Here is a 15,539-nt window from a genome sequence, read left to right on the forward strand (position 1 = left end):
GCGAGCACTTCCGGTCGCCGAATAGTTTTTTTTTTTTTTTTCCCCTTTTTATTTGTGACTTTTGTGTAAGTGTGTGAATGGGCAAATTCAATTTACACTTGAGCTAAGTGGTATTTGTAGTATCAATTCCTAGACGACAACAGTATCTATAACTGATTAATTCACTCCTTACATGTGTAAGAAGGGACATGTTTGTAATGTCCGTATGTTTGCCTTGTATTAACTTGTCTTTTAGGTCTGCGCATTGATCTTGGAGAGGCGCAATTTTGCTCATCTATGCGTCTGATTTTGTACTGTTCTGGATGACAAAGTTCACTTACTTACTTGCTTAATTACAAGCATCCACTTACAAGCATCCTACACAATGTTGTCCAGTTATGTCCTGTTTGTCCAGTTCATTGTACAGAAACGTTTTGCTTTTCTCTTAGAAGAGATAACCTGTTCGGTATTTTAGTTTTAATAGGTCTAGTTTAGTGTGTGTGTGTGTGTGTGTGTGTATATATTTTTTTTTTCTTTCATTATTGCACTATGGTGGGGTCTGTGTGAAACATTATTTCAATTCATGGTATCTGGAATCTTGAATCTTCCACCATAACAGCATGCAGAACACAAGTCTACTTCAGCCGCAAATAAGATATGACATAGTTCCCGTCACTCAGCAATCAACCAGAGCAAGAAAATAAAGTTTTACGGCAAAGTAATGAGGTGAGAATGGTGCATTTTTATGGGGATTCAAACAACAGGAAATTTCACCATTTAGGCTCTCAGCCGTGGCAAATTGTGACTTTGTTGTGACTTTGAATCCTGACTGGGACCTTGTGTGTGTGGAGTTTGCATGATCTCCCTGCATTGGCACGGGTCTTCTCTGGGTGCTGCGGTTTCCTCTGGTTATCCAAAGGCATGTATATTGGGTGAACTGGCGACTCTGAAATGTCCGTAGGTGTGAGTGAGTGAGTGATTGAGTGAGCGAGCGAGCGAGTGAGTGAATGAATTCAGTTGTCTGGCACCCCACCCTGAGCGAGTCCCCGCCCTGTGTCCAATGTCCTGGGATGTGCACAGTTGGCCATTAGGTCATGGAGAGGTGTAGTAACAGCCATGCACTGACAGAAGATGCACTGTGAGTTCTAGAACGTCTAGAAGAGCACAGTGTTTGCATCGTCTGCCCTTGGACAAAATTTAGACAAATTGGCTTAAAAAAAATAGGTTAAAGAGTCATTGTGGCATGCTCATTGTTTTTCAATATTTCTTTTAGAGTCTGCTTTTCCAAGTATAACTTGTCTATGACCGACCAGCTAAAAAGGGAAGTACTGAAACTAATTAATACTGTTTTTTTAGACATTGGGATGAAATTTTGTCTTAAAATAACTATTTTGTGTATACGTATAATTAGATAGATTAATAATGGTATAGGAGACTCACAATTTTTTTGAGATGCATCTTCTTCACCCCATTTATACATTCCTGGCCAGAATTATAGGTTTGCTTGCTTGATAACATTAGATAGATCATCAAGTTTTAATGAATATCAATGTCCTATATTGTATGATCAACAATCATACATACAGCCAAAACTTTGCAATGTAGTGGTTGCTTATTTTGTGCAATTTTATGGCTTGTATGGGAATAAAAATCCACAAACCAACGCGATACAGGTGCAGTGGTGGCCTAGCAGTTAAGGAAGCGGCCCTGTAATCAGAAGGTTGCTGGTTTGAATCCCGATCTGCCAAGGTGCCACTGAGGTGCCTCTGAGCAAAGCACCATCCCCACACGCTGCTCCCCGGGCACCTGTCATGGCTGCCCAATGCTCACCAAGGGTGATTGTTAAAAGCAGAGGACACATTTCACTGTGTGTGCTGGGCTGCTGTGTATCACAATGACTTCACTTTAATTGAATTTAACGATCAGAAACTTGAAGAGAAAGTGGTGCAGTGGTTTAGCTGAAGTGATCCACCAGAACCTGCCCCAGATAAATACATGTAAACCATCGTGACCTCGTTTTAAATACGAGGAATATGGCAGGGGTAGAATAAAATCTGATGGATGCAACACTCCCACAGGACGGTGGCTTAAATTAACCAGCCAACGAGAATTGGTTCTTTGAGACGGCCAAGAAGCACAAAGGTTACACACAACTGTGTACGATTCGAAGACCAGGCGCCCTGGCATGTCACGTCGCCAAATTTAGCTGTAAAATGCAGCCTTCTGAAACCCTGGTGGTCCATATTCCATATGCGTTATTGACATCTACAAAAAAAATGTCGACTGATGAAGTGGAACTCGCCTCGGTTTTAACTCCGCCGATCAGGAGTGATGGAGGTCGAAGAGCATCCCCCACCCCCCCTGGGTCTTTTTCTTATCTGAGCTCGATTAAGACTTCCTGTACGGCGGAGTTTGGAAGCTCCGCAGAGCCAACGCGCACCCCGCTGCTGCGCATAGTTTACGCAGGAGCTGCGCGGCTGGAAGTAAAGTGTCGGAGCGGCTGGCCGACGTTCGTTAAATGTTGACGGCGGCGAGGTCGGGCCACAGCCTCGAACGGGGAGACGCGGCGGCGGCGGCGCGGGGCTGACTACGGCGTGGCGCTGGGTGGAGAGGCTAAAGGGACAACCGCAACTAGAGGAGAAACGACAACAACAAAAAAAAAGAAGAATTTAAAAAAAAAAGAAGGAAAGAAAGAGGTGTCTTCGGACCGACCGGATTAGCCGCACGTCGACTGAACCATCCGACCACCATGGCCTCGGAGGAGCTGTACGAGGTAAATAACTCAGTTCCGCAACTCTTCTCTCTCCCCCCCCTCCCGTCCCGCGCTGCTCGGTACAGTCGCGGGGTCCCCGGGACTCGTCATGTGGAGCCGCTGCTGGTGCTGGTGGTGGTGGTGGTGGTGCTGACTGGCTGGTTAGCAGCCCAGCGCTAGCATGGCTAAGACGAGTCAAAAGTAAGTTGCTAAGCGCAGCACTCGGGCCCGAGAACGGGCTGGTGCGGCCACGTTTCTGCGGGGGACGAGGGCGGTTTTGTCTGCCGGAGCCGAATTCGGTCGTCGTCTTCGTCTTTTTTTTTTTTTTTTTTTTTTTTTTTTTTTTTTTTACTACCGCGCCGCGGGACGAGGCTTCCGTGCGGGGCTAGTTAGCGACCGAGCAGGTTGAACTGGTGGCCCGCGGTCCGAAACGGGGGCCATGCATCACTGTGTCGCTTCCCCTCGCCCAAGCCTCTCGCTGCCGACTTCCTGCGATGTCCCGCAGGGCTGCAGCGGACACCGACACGCGGGGCACCAAGTAGTCCCGTAAAACTTGTACAGCGAATTAACTCTCGTTCTTGTGGCTGTGGTGTTGGCCATCGTGCCAGCAACCGTAGTCCTCAGCCCCGAAAAATCGGTCTGAACCGATTGCCTGTGTTCGTTTTGACAATGTCGTCTTGGTTATGTTCCTTGTTTCGTACTAGTGAGGAAAAAACGCAAGAAAACGACAGTCACGGGTTCGAACCCCATTTTCTACACTAACCCTGAGTGTCCCCAGGGGGAATGTCCCCCTAACTACTGTACGTAAGTCGTTCTGGATAAGAACGTCGGCCGAACGCCGCCTTCTTGCTTCTGACTTTTCCACAACGGGGCGATGCCACCGTCAGGCATCGCAGACCTGCTTCCAAATAGGTGAAAAGGTGACTTATGACTACACCATTTATGAAGTTACCCCCCCCCCCTCCTTTCTTGTAACTTTGAGTATGAGGACGATCATTCAGCGCACCACTTTTTGCCCGAATTAGTCTTGGCAATTATTTTTTTAATAGGATCGCTATACAATCATAACAGGAAATGGTGGGAGCCACTGAAGTGACAACAGGAAATTTAACCAAACCACCTCGTCCCTCCCAAAGGACAAGACCATTATATGCTTTCATACGACCTTAACTGTGGCGATCCGCTCTTATTCGAATGCGGTCATTGAGTTGTTGGTTTACCAGCAGAGTGCATATTCAAGCTTTTCTTTGTTTTGTTTTTTTAAGAAAAGAGAAACCACAGATATTATTCCACAGAACAATTGGGCATGATATACTTGTACAACTATCATTAAATCTGTACAACTCAGCTTACTGGTATTGTTCTTAGACTACCTGGTGACTAAGTCATGATATGTTTGCTATTCCTAGAGATTTTTCCACTTTGCCCATCATCTACATTAAACAGTGCTGTTGCTCTCCTAGCTAATGGAACATTTCAGAGTAAGAGAGATGGCTGTGTTCTCCAAGGTCCTGAATAGCATCATGTACCTAATGCCAAGTTAATGTGTCGACACAGTACCGAATACAGCTGCCTTTTATGTGCCATTTTTGGCTGGGACTGGGGGCGGGGGGGTGTATTTATGCTAATGAGCATATGCCCAGAGTACGCAGTCCATTTCTGAACCAGGTTCCATTGTTTACATCTTGCAGAGACAGTGTAAAGAAATGTTTCCTAGAGCTTTTTTTTATTTAAGAAAAATATTGCGATTTAATTAGCAATTATTTGGTGTACTGTGTGTATTAAAATCTGCAGCATAACTGTACATTGAAATATGAACTGAGCTCTAACTAGCATAATCTGAGGTGAGAGTGAGCGACCTTGCGTGGGCGTGGCTTTAAAATGGGACACGTCTGATTGGCGAGCGTGATCGTCTATCACACAGGGACATCAGCTACTTCAGTTTTCAGACCGCACGAGCGGTTGTCGGGGCCAAATCCGTACCACTTGCCCAATCGTTGCATGCACTACTGTTAGGGTTTTGTGCAGCGTGCCACTCTGCGGCATTGTGTGGTCAAAGTTGAAATTTGTTGAACCTTGACTGCTGCGCGCCGCTACGCATTTTCGTGCAAACAATAGAATCAAAGCATTGGAGCGGGCTAGCATTCGGTCTGCCTATCAGTACACAATCCGTATCATTTTGGGTTGGGAATTTCACCGGTATCCTGATCCATGAAGAAAGGCCAGAATTACACTAATAATTATCAAATAGTTTTGAGCCATGGCAGAGATTTGATTCAGGCACGTGAATGAAAGGTTAGACAACATGAAACTGATGCATGGGTAATCCCATGGGCATGTCTGTTTCATAACTGAAAAGCATTACTGCATCAATTTCTAGGTATTTAGAGGAAGAAAATGTAGCTCTGTTCCTTACTGACAAGCATTTCAATTTTGAAATATTGAAATTCTTAAGGATCCTGGCCAGATTTCTCGAGAAGAGGCAGAATGTTTTGGGTTTGCCATCAATCATACACCAGAAGGAAGTTTCTTATACATTTTATATCTGTGATATAATTTTTAAAGTCATTGATGCACTATTTTGATCTGTACTAAGATCATTGAGATTTTTGTAATCATTTAATAAAAATAATTTGAATAAATGTATTTTCTAATAGACTTTTTTTTTATTGAATGCTTATATCATCTATCAGGTTGAGAAAATTGTTGACAAGAGGAAAAACAAGAAGGGGAAGATGGAGTACCTGGTCCGATGGCGGGGCTATGGTTACGAAGGGGACACTTGGGAGCCTGAAGCACACCTGTCCAACTGTATGGAGTTCATCCACGACTTCAACCGGCATCTGAGTGAACGCCAACGCGAAGGGTCCTTCTTTCGTTCCACGCGAAGCTCTCCCAGCATCGCCCTCAGTCAGTCATCTTCTTCTTTCTCCTCCCAAAGCAGCAACAACGCTCGCAAGCATTTAGCCAGGCCTCCTCCACACAGTAGTGCTGGTGGATCAACACTAGCAAAGACCGTGAACTTGTCACCGCTTGCCGCCACAGTCGCTTCCAGCGCAAGTGGGGAAGTGAATAAGCAGGTGCAGGAGACCCCAGACATAAGGAACATGGACTCTAAAACGGGCCTGCAGCAGGACGAGCCGCAGACACCGTCCAACCCAAAGTTCAGACGGTCGACCAATATCAGCATCTCTACTCCCAGTAATGTTTCTAGCATGGGTTTATCGGCAACTCCCAGTACAATGCGTCGGAGTATGGACCTTTCCAAGTCTGGCATCAAAATCCTAGTGCCTAAGAGCCCAATGAACAGCCGAGCGGATTCGGAGGAGTCGCCCAGTGAGGCTGCCCACAGCTTGGAGCAGGGGTTGCAAGAACCAGACTCTGTACCCCCTGAGGTGGCCTTACTAGAGAAGCCTTCAGGGGTCCTCTTAGGGCCTGGAGAGGAGAGGGCCCGCATGGGGACTCGGCCCCGTACTCAGACGCCCTTACACCCGCCTCAGGTCCCAATCACTCCTGCTTCCATACGCACTCTCAACGGAAAAGGTACAGCTGTAAATCACTCTTTGTGTCTTAAAAAGCGCAATGTTCTTCTGTTCTCCAAAAAACAGGATTAGCATTCTCATGGAACACTAAAAGTACTAGCCTACATACTAGAGGTGTGAACCTTCGCTGGTCTCAGGATTCGGTGACGAATGTGATGTCGTGTTGTAGATCTCTGGACACTCAGGCTGATAAGGGTGTTTTGAAGGGGCAGAGCAAACACTATCCCACGTCGAAACTATTCGAAATATGTTACGGTGTGCAGCGGTTTAAGAGTCACTACCGGCACTGCTTTTTAACGAGAATTTTTATACCGCTGCCGCCACCAGAAAAGTTACCAATATGATATAATCGATTATGTTCTGCAACGCGATGCATCATTTAAATCATTAATTTCAACACCGACCCACACACCATTGTACTATGTTACTATTACTTGACCCCTTAATTTATTCCCGGCAACCTTGTGTAATAATATTCTAATTTAGAATATTGAAACCATTGGATTTCCGTGTTTATTGTGTTATGATGATAATGACAAACATAGGGGTTTACTGTTTTAAAAAAAAAAAGCTGAAAAAGGTGATTCAGACCAGAAAGAGTTGTTAGCTGCCATCTTTCTAACATTGTTACTAGTTAATAGTAGAGGTGTGAACCTTCACTGGTCTCACGATTCGATTCGATTACGATTAGCGGTGCCTCAATATCGATGCATCGCGATGCATCCCAGCCATTTTCTACATGGTCACATGATGTTTCCAAATACCAGAGTTACGGTCTCGTGCGCCTGTGTGGACGCTCTGATTTGCTCCAGAGCAGAAAAACTTGTTACGTCCGCACTCACCTTGTAACAGTTATATATACTGGTAGTTCTCCTTTAAATGCACACGGCACTATGTTGTGGGCAGAGTTAATCGTCTGCCCCGGTCCTGATGCAGATCAACATCTCCACCAAGCAGAGGAACCGAGGTCCTTGTATTATTTCATTTTGTATTACTTAAAAGCAGTAATATTTGGTACGTGTAATGTCCAAATTGGCCATGTGAAAATACGTGCAGCGTAAAACTCCTACCCGGAGTGGCGCTGTTCCCAGATCAGGCTGAAATTGAATTCCACGTCATCATGATATTATTGATTATGTTCTGCACTGCATCGATGCAAAATCGTCCACGTCTGCATCTCGATGCATCGATTATAAGATTAATTTTAAAACCCCTACAATGCAATATCGCCCACGTCTGCATCGCGATGCAACGATTATACGATTCATTTCAACACCCCTAGTTAATAGTTAAGCTTGACTCTTCACTGCTATGTGGACGTACAGTGCATTCAGAAAGTATTTTGTAATGTTACAGCCCTATTCCAAAATAAATTCATTTTCCCCTCAGTATTCCACATATAACACCCCATAATGAGAACGTGAAAAAAGTTTACTTGAGGTTTTGGCAAATTCATTAAAAATACAGAACATGCGCAAGAGTAATAACAGCCTTTGGGATGAAGCTCAAAATTGAGCTCAGATGCCTCCTTAATTGGAGTCCAGCTGTGGAAAAAACAGTTGATTGGACGTGATTTGGAAAGGCCCACACCTGGCAGTGGTGGCCTAGCGGTTAAGCAAGCGGTAATCAGACTAAGGCAAGGAAGCGGCCAGAAGGTTGCCGGTTCAAATCCCGATCCACCAAGCTGCTACTGAGGTGCCACTGAGCAAAGCACAGTCCCCACACACTGCTCCCCGGGCGCCTGTCATTGCTGCCCATGACAGCTCACCATGGTGATGGTTAAAAGCAGAAGACACATTTCGTTGTGTCACCGTGTGCTGTGCTGTCAATCACTTCACTTTCACTGTATAAGGTCCCACAGTTGACAGTGCATGTCAGAGTACAAACCAAGCATGAAGTCAAAGGAATTGTCTGTAGATCTGCAGGATGGTCTCAAGGCACAAATCTGGGGAAGGTTGCAGAAAAAAAAATCAGCTGTTTTATAGGTCCCAATGAGCACAGTGGCCTCCATCATCTGTTAGTGGAAGGAGTTGAAAATGACTGTAAATACTTATGTACATAAATTTGCCAAAACCTCAAGTAAACTTTTTTTTTTTTTTTTTTGTCATGTAGAATTCTGAGATAAAAATGCATTTAATCCTTTTTGGAATAAGGCTGTAACATAACAGGATGTGGGAAAAGTGATGTGCTGTGACTACTCTCCATATGCCCTGTACTACCTTGGGAGTCTACATCATCCTGTATTGTGAATTTGATCACTTTTGGGGGACAATAAATTCCAAAATATGTTTTATCAACTTCAGTGGAAAAGCATGATTATAGTATTTAACAAGAGTCAAAGCCTGATGAAGAGCTTGAATTGAAAATAATTCAGGCAACATCAAATATCACTTAAATGGCACAAAAGTCTTTTTCTTTTGGAGATTGGGATCTTCCCTGGAATTACCACTTGTTCAGGTTCTATGAGGTAATTTCCGTACTACTGTGGAGCTGTAATGCCAGCCTGTAATGCTCATCCTCATTGGTTTCTCCTATCTTTGAAGGTACTTCCACCATCATGGAGGCCCTACCAGCCAATGGGACAGCTAGCATGCAGAGTGCAGTTACTGGATCATCTAGTGCCACTGGGGTGTCGGGCAAACGACGATTTGAGGAGCGCACGGCCATAGACAAGCGACTGCGTTTCAGTGTTCGCCAGACAGAGAGTGCCTATAGATACAGAGACATTGTGGTGAAGAAGCAGGATGGCTTCACGCACATCCTCTTCTCAACTAAATCCTCAGAGAACAATTCTCTCAATCCTGAAGTGAGTTGATTACCCATATTGAAGGTTATTAGGTGTTTTGTCAATGACGTAGTGTGATGCAGAGAGAATTCCTGATGGTACATCAGGTGCATCAGGCTACACTGTGCCTATGGGAGGTTTCCATAGCATCTAGTCCTTCCTCAGTCCTGAATGTTTGAAGTAAGAATTTTGACCGGTATCTCTGCCAGGTTAACAAGAAGAACACCCTTCTTCTTAGCTACCTTGCATTACTCATCATCTGCTGTAGATCCTACAATACCTTTCTTATCTCTGAATAGGCCAATTAAAAAGAGAAGACGAACAAGAGAGATGGTCCATTTTTTTGCAGGTGCTGCTCACATTCACCTTTTTAGGGACTATAGCATGTTTTCATCTTCAAAAACAATGACAGATGTGGCTCCATAGTCCAGATTCATTTGCCATTTGTGAAACTCTTACATGACTGCTCATCCACAATTTGACACAAAGATTTTGCGGTCATATTAGAGTGCATCTGGATCCTAATGAACACACCAGTAGGATTATTGGTCACTTCACTGCCAAAAAGTGGTTGTACAGGACCTTTGATATCTAGAAACCATAGAGAGCTGGAACAAGTGGACAACATGTAATCGCTACACTAGCAGAGCCAAAGTAACATCCTTAAAATAGGATAAACAGACCTCAGGGCAGGCTTGCGACAGTGCTGTATGTGGTGTGGGAGAATACAAAGATATGGAAAGAGAATTTATATAGACGAATATGGAGGAACCTACTAGGAGTAAGCAGGAGACACAGGATATTTGATCAAGGTTTAGAAACTTCTTATAAACAATACAAGGAAGGGGCTGCAGTAAATACTGTAATGGGCACAAATTCTGCAGCAGAACCTCAGAATAGAAACCGGACCCAATTATGACCCTGAAATTTTAATTAGACTTAAAACCATTCAATGTAAACACTCTTGTGTTAAATTTTTTTTTTTTTTTTTTTTTTAAACAAATAGTGTACAAACCAGGCATCTACTACTAATTAGGCAACTAACATGGCACAATCATGTGGCCGTTGTGAACGTTTTACACTTTGTTACAGTGATAATTGCTTAATTTGCATCCCTGATTGTCAAGGTAATGAAGGAGGTTCAGAGTGCCATGGCAACAGCAGCTGCTGACGATAGCAAGTTGGTCCTCCTGAGTGCAGTTGGCAGTGTCTTCTGTGTTGGACTTGATTTCCTGAACTTCATAAGACGCCTCACAGAAGATCGGAAGAAAGAGAGCGTAAAGATGGCTGAAACAGTCAGGTAATTATTTTAATAGTCGTTTTTACCTCCCCACCCCCCTCTCATTATAGTCTTTGTGTTTTTGGTCTTTCAATCTGCTTCATCTTGGTCTGCATTGAATTTATGGTCTCTGTCTTATGTTCATCTTCACCTTATTTATTTGTGTTCATCACCGCCTTTTTGTATAATTGTATTGCACTTCCCCCCTCCACAGGACATTTGTCAATACATTCATCCAGTTCAAGAAGCCCATTATTGTAGCAGTGAATGGACCGGCCATTGGTCTGGGAGCCTCCATTCTGCCCCTCTGTGATGTGATCTGGGCCAATGAGAAGGCCTGGTTCCAGACACCTTACACTTCCTTTGGACAGACACCAGACGCATGCTCCTCCATCACCTTTCCACGCATTCTGGGTGTGGCCTCGGTCAGTAAACGCATTTGAAATCTTAGTTGTGCAATTACAGTGTAATGATCACTTTAACTGTTAGGTTAATGATCTCCTTGGGAGATCATCATAAAATTGCACTGACATAGTGACACTGTAAAAATTACACATCTCAACTGTTGGGGTTGCATATTATTTTATTATATTTTCCTCTGCTGCAAAGAACAGTTATACCAATGAATGTGAATTTTATTACATGTGTATTAGGGGTAGGCCTGGGTGATGATTTTTTTTCCTATCACATATAAGTGAAAGTGAAGTGATTGTCATTGTGTAACACTGCAGCACAGCACAATGTGCACCCAACGAAACATGTACTCTGCATTTTACCCATCACCCTTGGTGAGCAGTGGGCAGCCATGACAGGCACCCGAGGGAGCAGTGTGTCTGGACTGTAATTTGCTCAGTGGCACCTTGGCAGTTCAGGATTTGAATCGGCAACCTTAAAATTATGAGTTTGTTTCCTTACCCACTAGGCAACCACTGATAAAAATCAATAAAAAAAAGAATTGTTCGATATGGGAAAGTATGGTACTTTCCCATATCGAACGATTCAGGTTTTTTCGATCGATTTTTAGCACAATATTTCTGATAATGCCAGACTGCAACCGAGGACATAAACCATTTATTAACATATTAAACCATGACTATCAATCTTCAACGCCATCTTCAGCCATTTCGGTTTTAATTCCTTTTAAACAGTAAACCACATCATGTGGTACTGTGTGCATTTCGTTTGTATTCCAGCACCTGAGCAGCCCAGACTGCAAGAACCTGTAGCCTGTAGAGGTGAAAGGTTTTTTTGAATTAATATTTTTTGGGGCAGTCTGCCGAGAAAAAATTTAGTTGATTGTTTTGCAGGGTCTTAAATTTGATTAAAGTGGCCATAAAAGGTCTTAAAAAGTCTTAAATTTGGCTTCATTAAGCCTGCAGATACCCTGGTTCATTGCTTCAGTCTTCAAAGTTAAATAAAAGCCCACCCCACTGAAATCTGATTGGTTTATTTTGATAGGCTTAAAATGTAAGTAAACCAATAAGAGTGCCTTTGTCCAGCATGGGCTACTTGAACAGGCAACACACACAGTGATACACATGTTCTCTCTCTCTGTCTCGATTTAGTATTGTTTTGTTTTTTCAAGTGTGCGATGCACACTCTTGTTTGCTTACTCTAGTTTCTGGGATATTGTATTCAATTTGCGGACATCTGTGAGATGCTATCAGTATGCAGGAGACTTGTGTTGCAGCCTTATTCCAAAATGGATTAATTATTTTCTTCAGAATTCTACACACAACATCCCATAATGACAACATGAAAATGTTTATTTGAAATAAAACAATCTGAGATTAATTGTAGTCCACCTGTGGGGGGAAAAAACAGTTCATTGGACATATTGGACAGTAATGCAATTCTATTTAACCCAGTCAATATAATACAAGCACCTAGTAGAGCAAACAAAAGCATTTTTCTTTTAGTCAAACCCATTTCATAATCAAAACAAGGTTTTCTTATTATTATATTATTGTTACCTTATAGACTCAAGAATATACTACATCCATTCCAGACACGGACAATGCTCTGATTTATTCAATGTTTATCGACCACACAGTCCATTTTCTTTTCTTCTCTGTTTCATAAAGAAATCAATTTCTTTGTTTCAAAAAGCATCCAAAAATCGCTTCATTATTTTCTCTCACCCATCTGTTCACACATCAGAAGTAGCCTGACATCTAATTAATGCAATGATTTGTATATTGGGCCTTAGTCATTCCCTGACTAAGAACCTGATGGTCACTCTGTCAGAGCTCCAGAGGTCCTCTGTGGACAGAGGGGAATCTTCTAGAAAGACAACGATCTCTGCAGCAATCCACCAATCAGGCCTGTATGGTAGAGTGGCCAGACGGAACCCACGCCCTAGTAAAAGGCACATGGCAGTCCGCCTGGACATCTGATGAGACAAAGATTGAGCTTTTCCCCTAAAACCTCAAACTTTTTTTCATATTATCTTTATGGGGTGTTGTGTGTAGAATTCTGAGGGAAACAATTAAATTAATACATTTTGGAATAAGGCTGTAACATAAAATGTGGAAAAAGTGATGCGCTGTGAATTATTTCCACACAACTAAACTAAATTTGATGGATTGTCATTAGCATTATAGTCTGTTGCATTCACATCAGAACTGATGTTTATTTGGATCACAGACTTTACCATCTTGACATTTCCATTGTTCTGTTAACTGTAGTTTCTTATGTGGTCATATATTCATGTTTCCACCGCCTCTCTCCCACAGGCTAATGAGATGCTGCTGAATGGGAGGAAGCTGACGGCCCAGGAGGCTTGTGCTAAAGGCCTGGTGTCCCAGGTGCTGTGGCCCGGCACCTTCACTCAGGAGGTCATGGTGCGCATTAGGGAGCTAGTCTCTTGTAATTCAGTTGTAAGTCATCCTTTTTCCCCCCCATTTAATTTTAAGATTTTCTTTTTTACATTCTTCTCTCACGCAGCACATGATCCACACATCCCAAAGCTCTGCTCAGTTTTTTGTGTTATTGATTTGATGTGTTTTAATGCGTTTCACTGAAGATCATTCACTTATGCCTGTCACATGGTCATTACCTATGGTCTTGTGTCTACATCAAATGAGCCTACGTATGATTTTTACATAGCTGTTTCAGTTCAGTTTCATCCTGTTCTATTTTCATTTTATTTCTATGGCTTATATTAATACAGTACAGATCTCAATGGCTCAAAATAAAATTCTGACTGTTTTCTTAGGGAACTGTGCATCTACATCCATAAACCATCTTTTCTTTCTGTTTTCCCTTTTCCTTTTTCCCCTTTTTTTTTCTTTTCTTTTCTTTTCTATTTTCCCCACTTCTCGATGCTGCCGTGGCCTCGGTGGTGGTGCCGTAAGGTTCTGCAGGAGTCCAAAGCGCTGGTGCGGACCAACAACCGGGCAGCCCTGGAACATGCCAATGAAAGGGAGTGTGAGGCACTAAAGAGAGTGTGGGGTTCACCTCAGGGCCTTGACTCCATTTTGAAATACCTGCAGAATAAGGCTGACGAGTTCTAAAGCACAATGTTGCCACTGGCCCTTCAGCGTTCTGGCGCTCTGGAGAGTCCGTCCTTAAAGTGCCTCAGGAGAAACACTGAATGGTTTGTAGTCAGACTGCTGCAAACTGGACTGGAATCTCAAAACTGCGGCCTCCCTTTGGAGGCCGCAGTTCTCTACGCTTTCTCTGCCTGCACCTACCTGCAGATATAAGTTTTTATCCCACCCACAATATACTTAGTAGTAATGTGCGTGCACTCTGAAGGGTTGGGGGTGATCTGGGATGATTTTTTTTTGTTAGTTTGTTTTGTTTGTTTGCCCCCCCCCCCTTTTTTTTTTTTCCCCTGCAAATTTGTTTTGTGACTTGACATACTAATGTTGCCAGGACTTCCAATGCATTAGTGGGCCAAAACAATACATCAGTCCAGGTCACATCTGAGTGTTTGGAGAAGATTGTTTTTCAGGGATGATGTTCAGGACTGCTTTCAGTCAAGCAGTAAAGAGACTGCTGAGAACCACTGGGAAGGCAAGAAGGATTCTCTTAAACTGTTCTTTGCTAAAGAATTCACAGGATACACTTATCAAATGTTTTCATTTCCTTGCTCATGTAACAGGTAGATTTTTAGAATGTGATAAGGTCTTTAGTTACAGTGCAGTCTTTGCTTATGTGCTTTTCATTCATTAGAATGTCTAAAGCAATTTTTAATTAGCTAAATACCACCGCTTTTCATGTACTGTCTCAGTCTGACGTTGAAGGTATTGCCTTGAATCTTTCCTGGCTGATTGGGTAGGGGGGGGGGAAACGTTCACTGGGATCAGCAAGACTTTGGTACCATGGATGGATGGATGTTTCTGCAGCAAGCATTGACAGTCTGTAAAGCCACCATTGTGTTCTTCCTGGTTCAGTACAATGCCCCCCTCCCAATCCCATAATTTAGTCCCCCCCCTTACATCTGGAAAAAAAAAAAGCGCTTCCTTCACCTTTCAAGCAGCTCTTGTCTGCAGAAGTAGGTAACTGAAACAGTTAAGGAAAGAAACTACTGTTTTCATGAGAAATGAATTGTGTAAATTATTTATAGTTTGCTGAAAGTATACAAAGTATTTAAATATTTAAGGCAGAGACTGAATTGAAAGTCTCATGATTAGAGCTTGTAGTTTGCATTCTTATCCTTTGTTGTATACATTCATGAAGAAATATTTCATTGGGTCAGTCTTGGTTTGAATCGAAAAGGGTTTTTGTTTTCCAATGGTCCCATTTGCTTTCTAGTGGATTTTTCTTTTCCCCTTTGGCTGTAGCTGCGTGATCTACTGAAGGGTCTCTAGGCATGGAGAACTTCAAGATGACTCATCTTGCATATTTTGGCCGACTCTGCTACATGTCTTTTATATGGATTAAAAGAAACTACCTTTTGTTTATTACAAGTGAGTGAATCCCGCCCTGAGTCTTCTCCTCCAGAACAGAGAAGTGTGTGTATGATGTGCATTGCCTTCAGTATAAAATACTGTTACAGTATTTTTTCAGTCATGGGACCTTTTTGTCTGGTAGTTGAACATATACAGAAATAATTTATAAAAATATATATACACACTGTACAATATGTAAAAAAAACAAAACAAAAAAAAACTTTAAAATGTAATGAGCTGTGAAACAACCAAACTGGTCAAAATAAACATCTTTCACATTATGTACAGACTGTTAACTCCTCAC

General features: G+C 42.8%; 1 protein-coding gene across 1 annotated transcript; it reads left to right on the forward strand.

The window, feature by feature from the left end:
* The first annotated feature begins 2,224 nt into the window (after positions 1 to 2,224).
* Positions 2,225 to 15,516, forward strand: cdyl (chromodomain protein, Y-like). Its single transcript, XM_028975692.1, has 7 exons — positions 2,225 to 2,752; positions 5,425 to 6,274; positions 8,817 to 9,079; positions 10,186 to 10,358; positions 10,552 to 10,762; positions 13,073 to 13,216; positions 13,694 to 15,516. Exons 1-7 carry the CDS (start codon positions 2,729 to 2,731, stop codon positions 13,850 to 13,852), a joined length of 1,824 nt encoding a protein of 607 aa, XP_028831525.1. The 5' UTR covers positions 2,225 to 2,728; the 3' UTR covers positions 13,853 to 15,516.
* Positions 15,517 to 15,539: the final 23 nt, after the last annotated feature.

The sequence above is a fragment of the Denticeps clupeoides genome, chromosome 4 (assembly GCF_900700375.1).
Source record: "Denticeps clupeoides chromosome 4, fDenClu1.1, whole genome shotgun sequence".
NCBI lineage: Eukaryota > Metazoa > Chordata > Actinopteri > Clupeiformes > Denticipitidae > Denticeps > Denticeps clupeoides.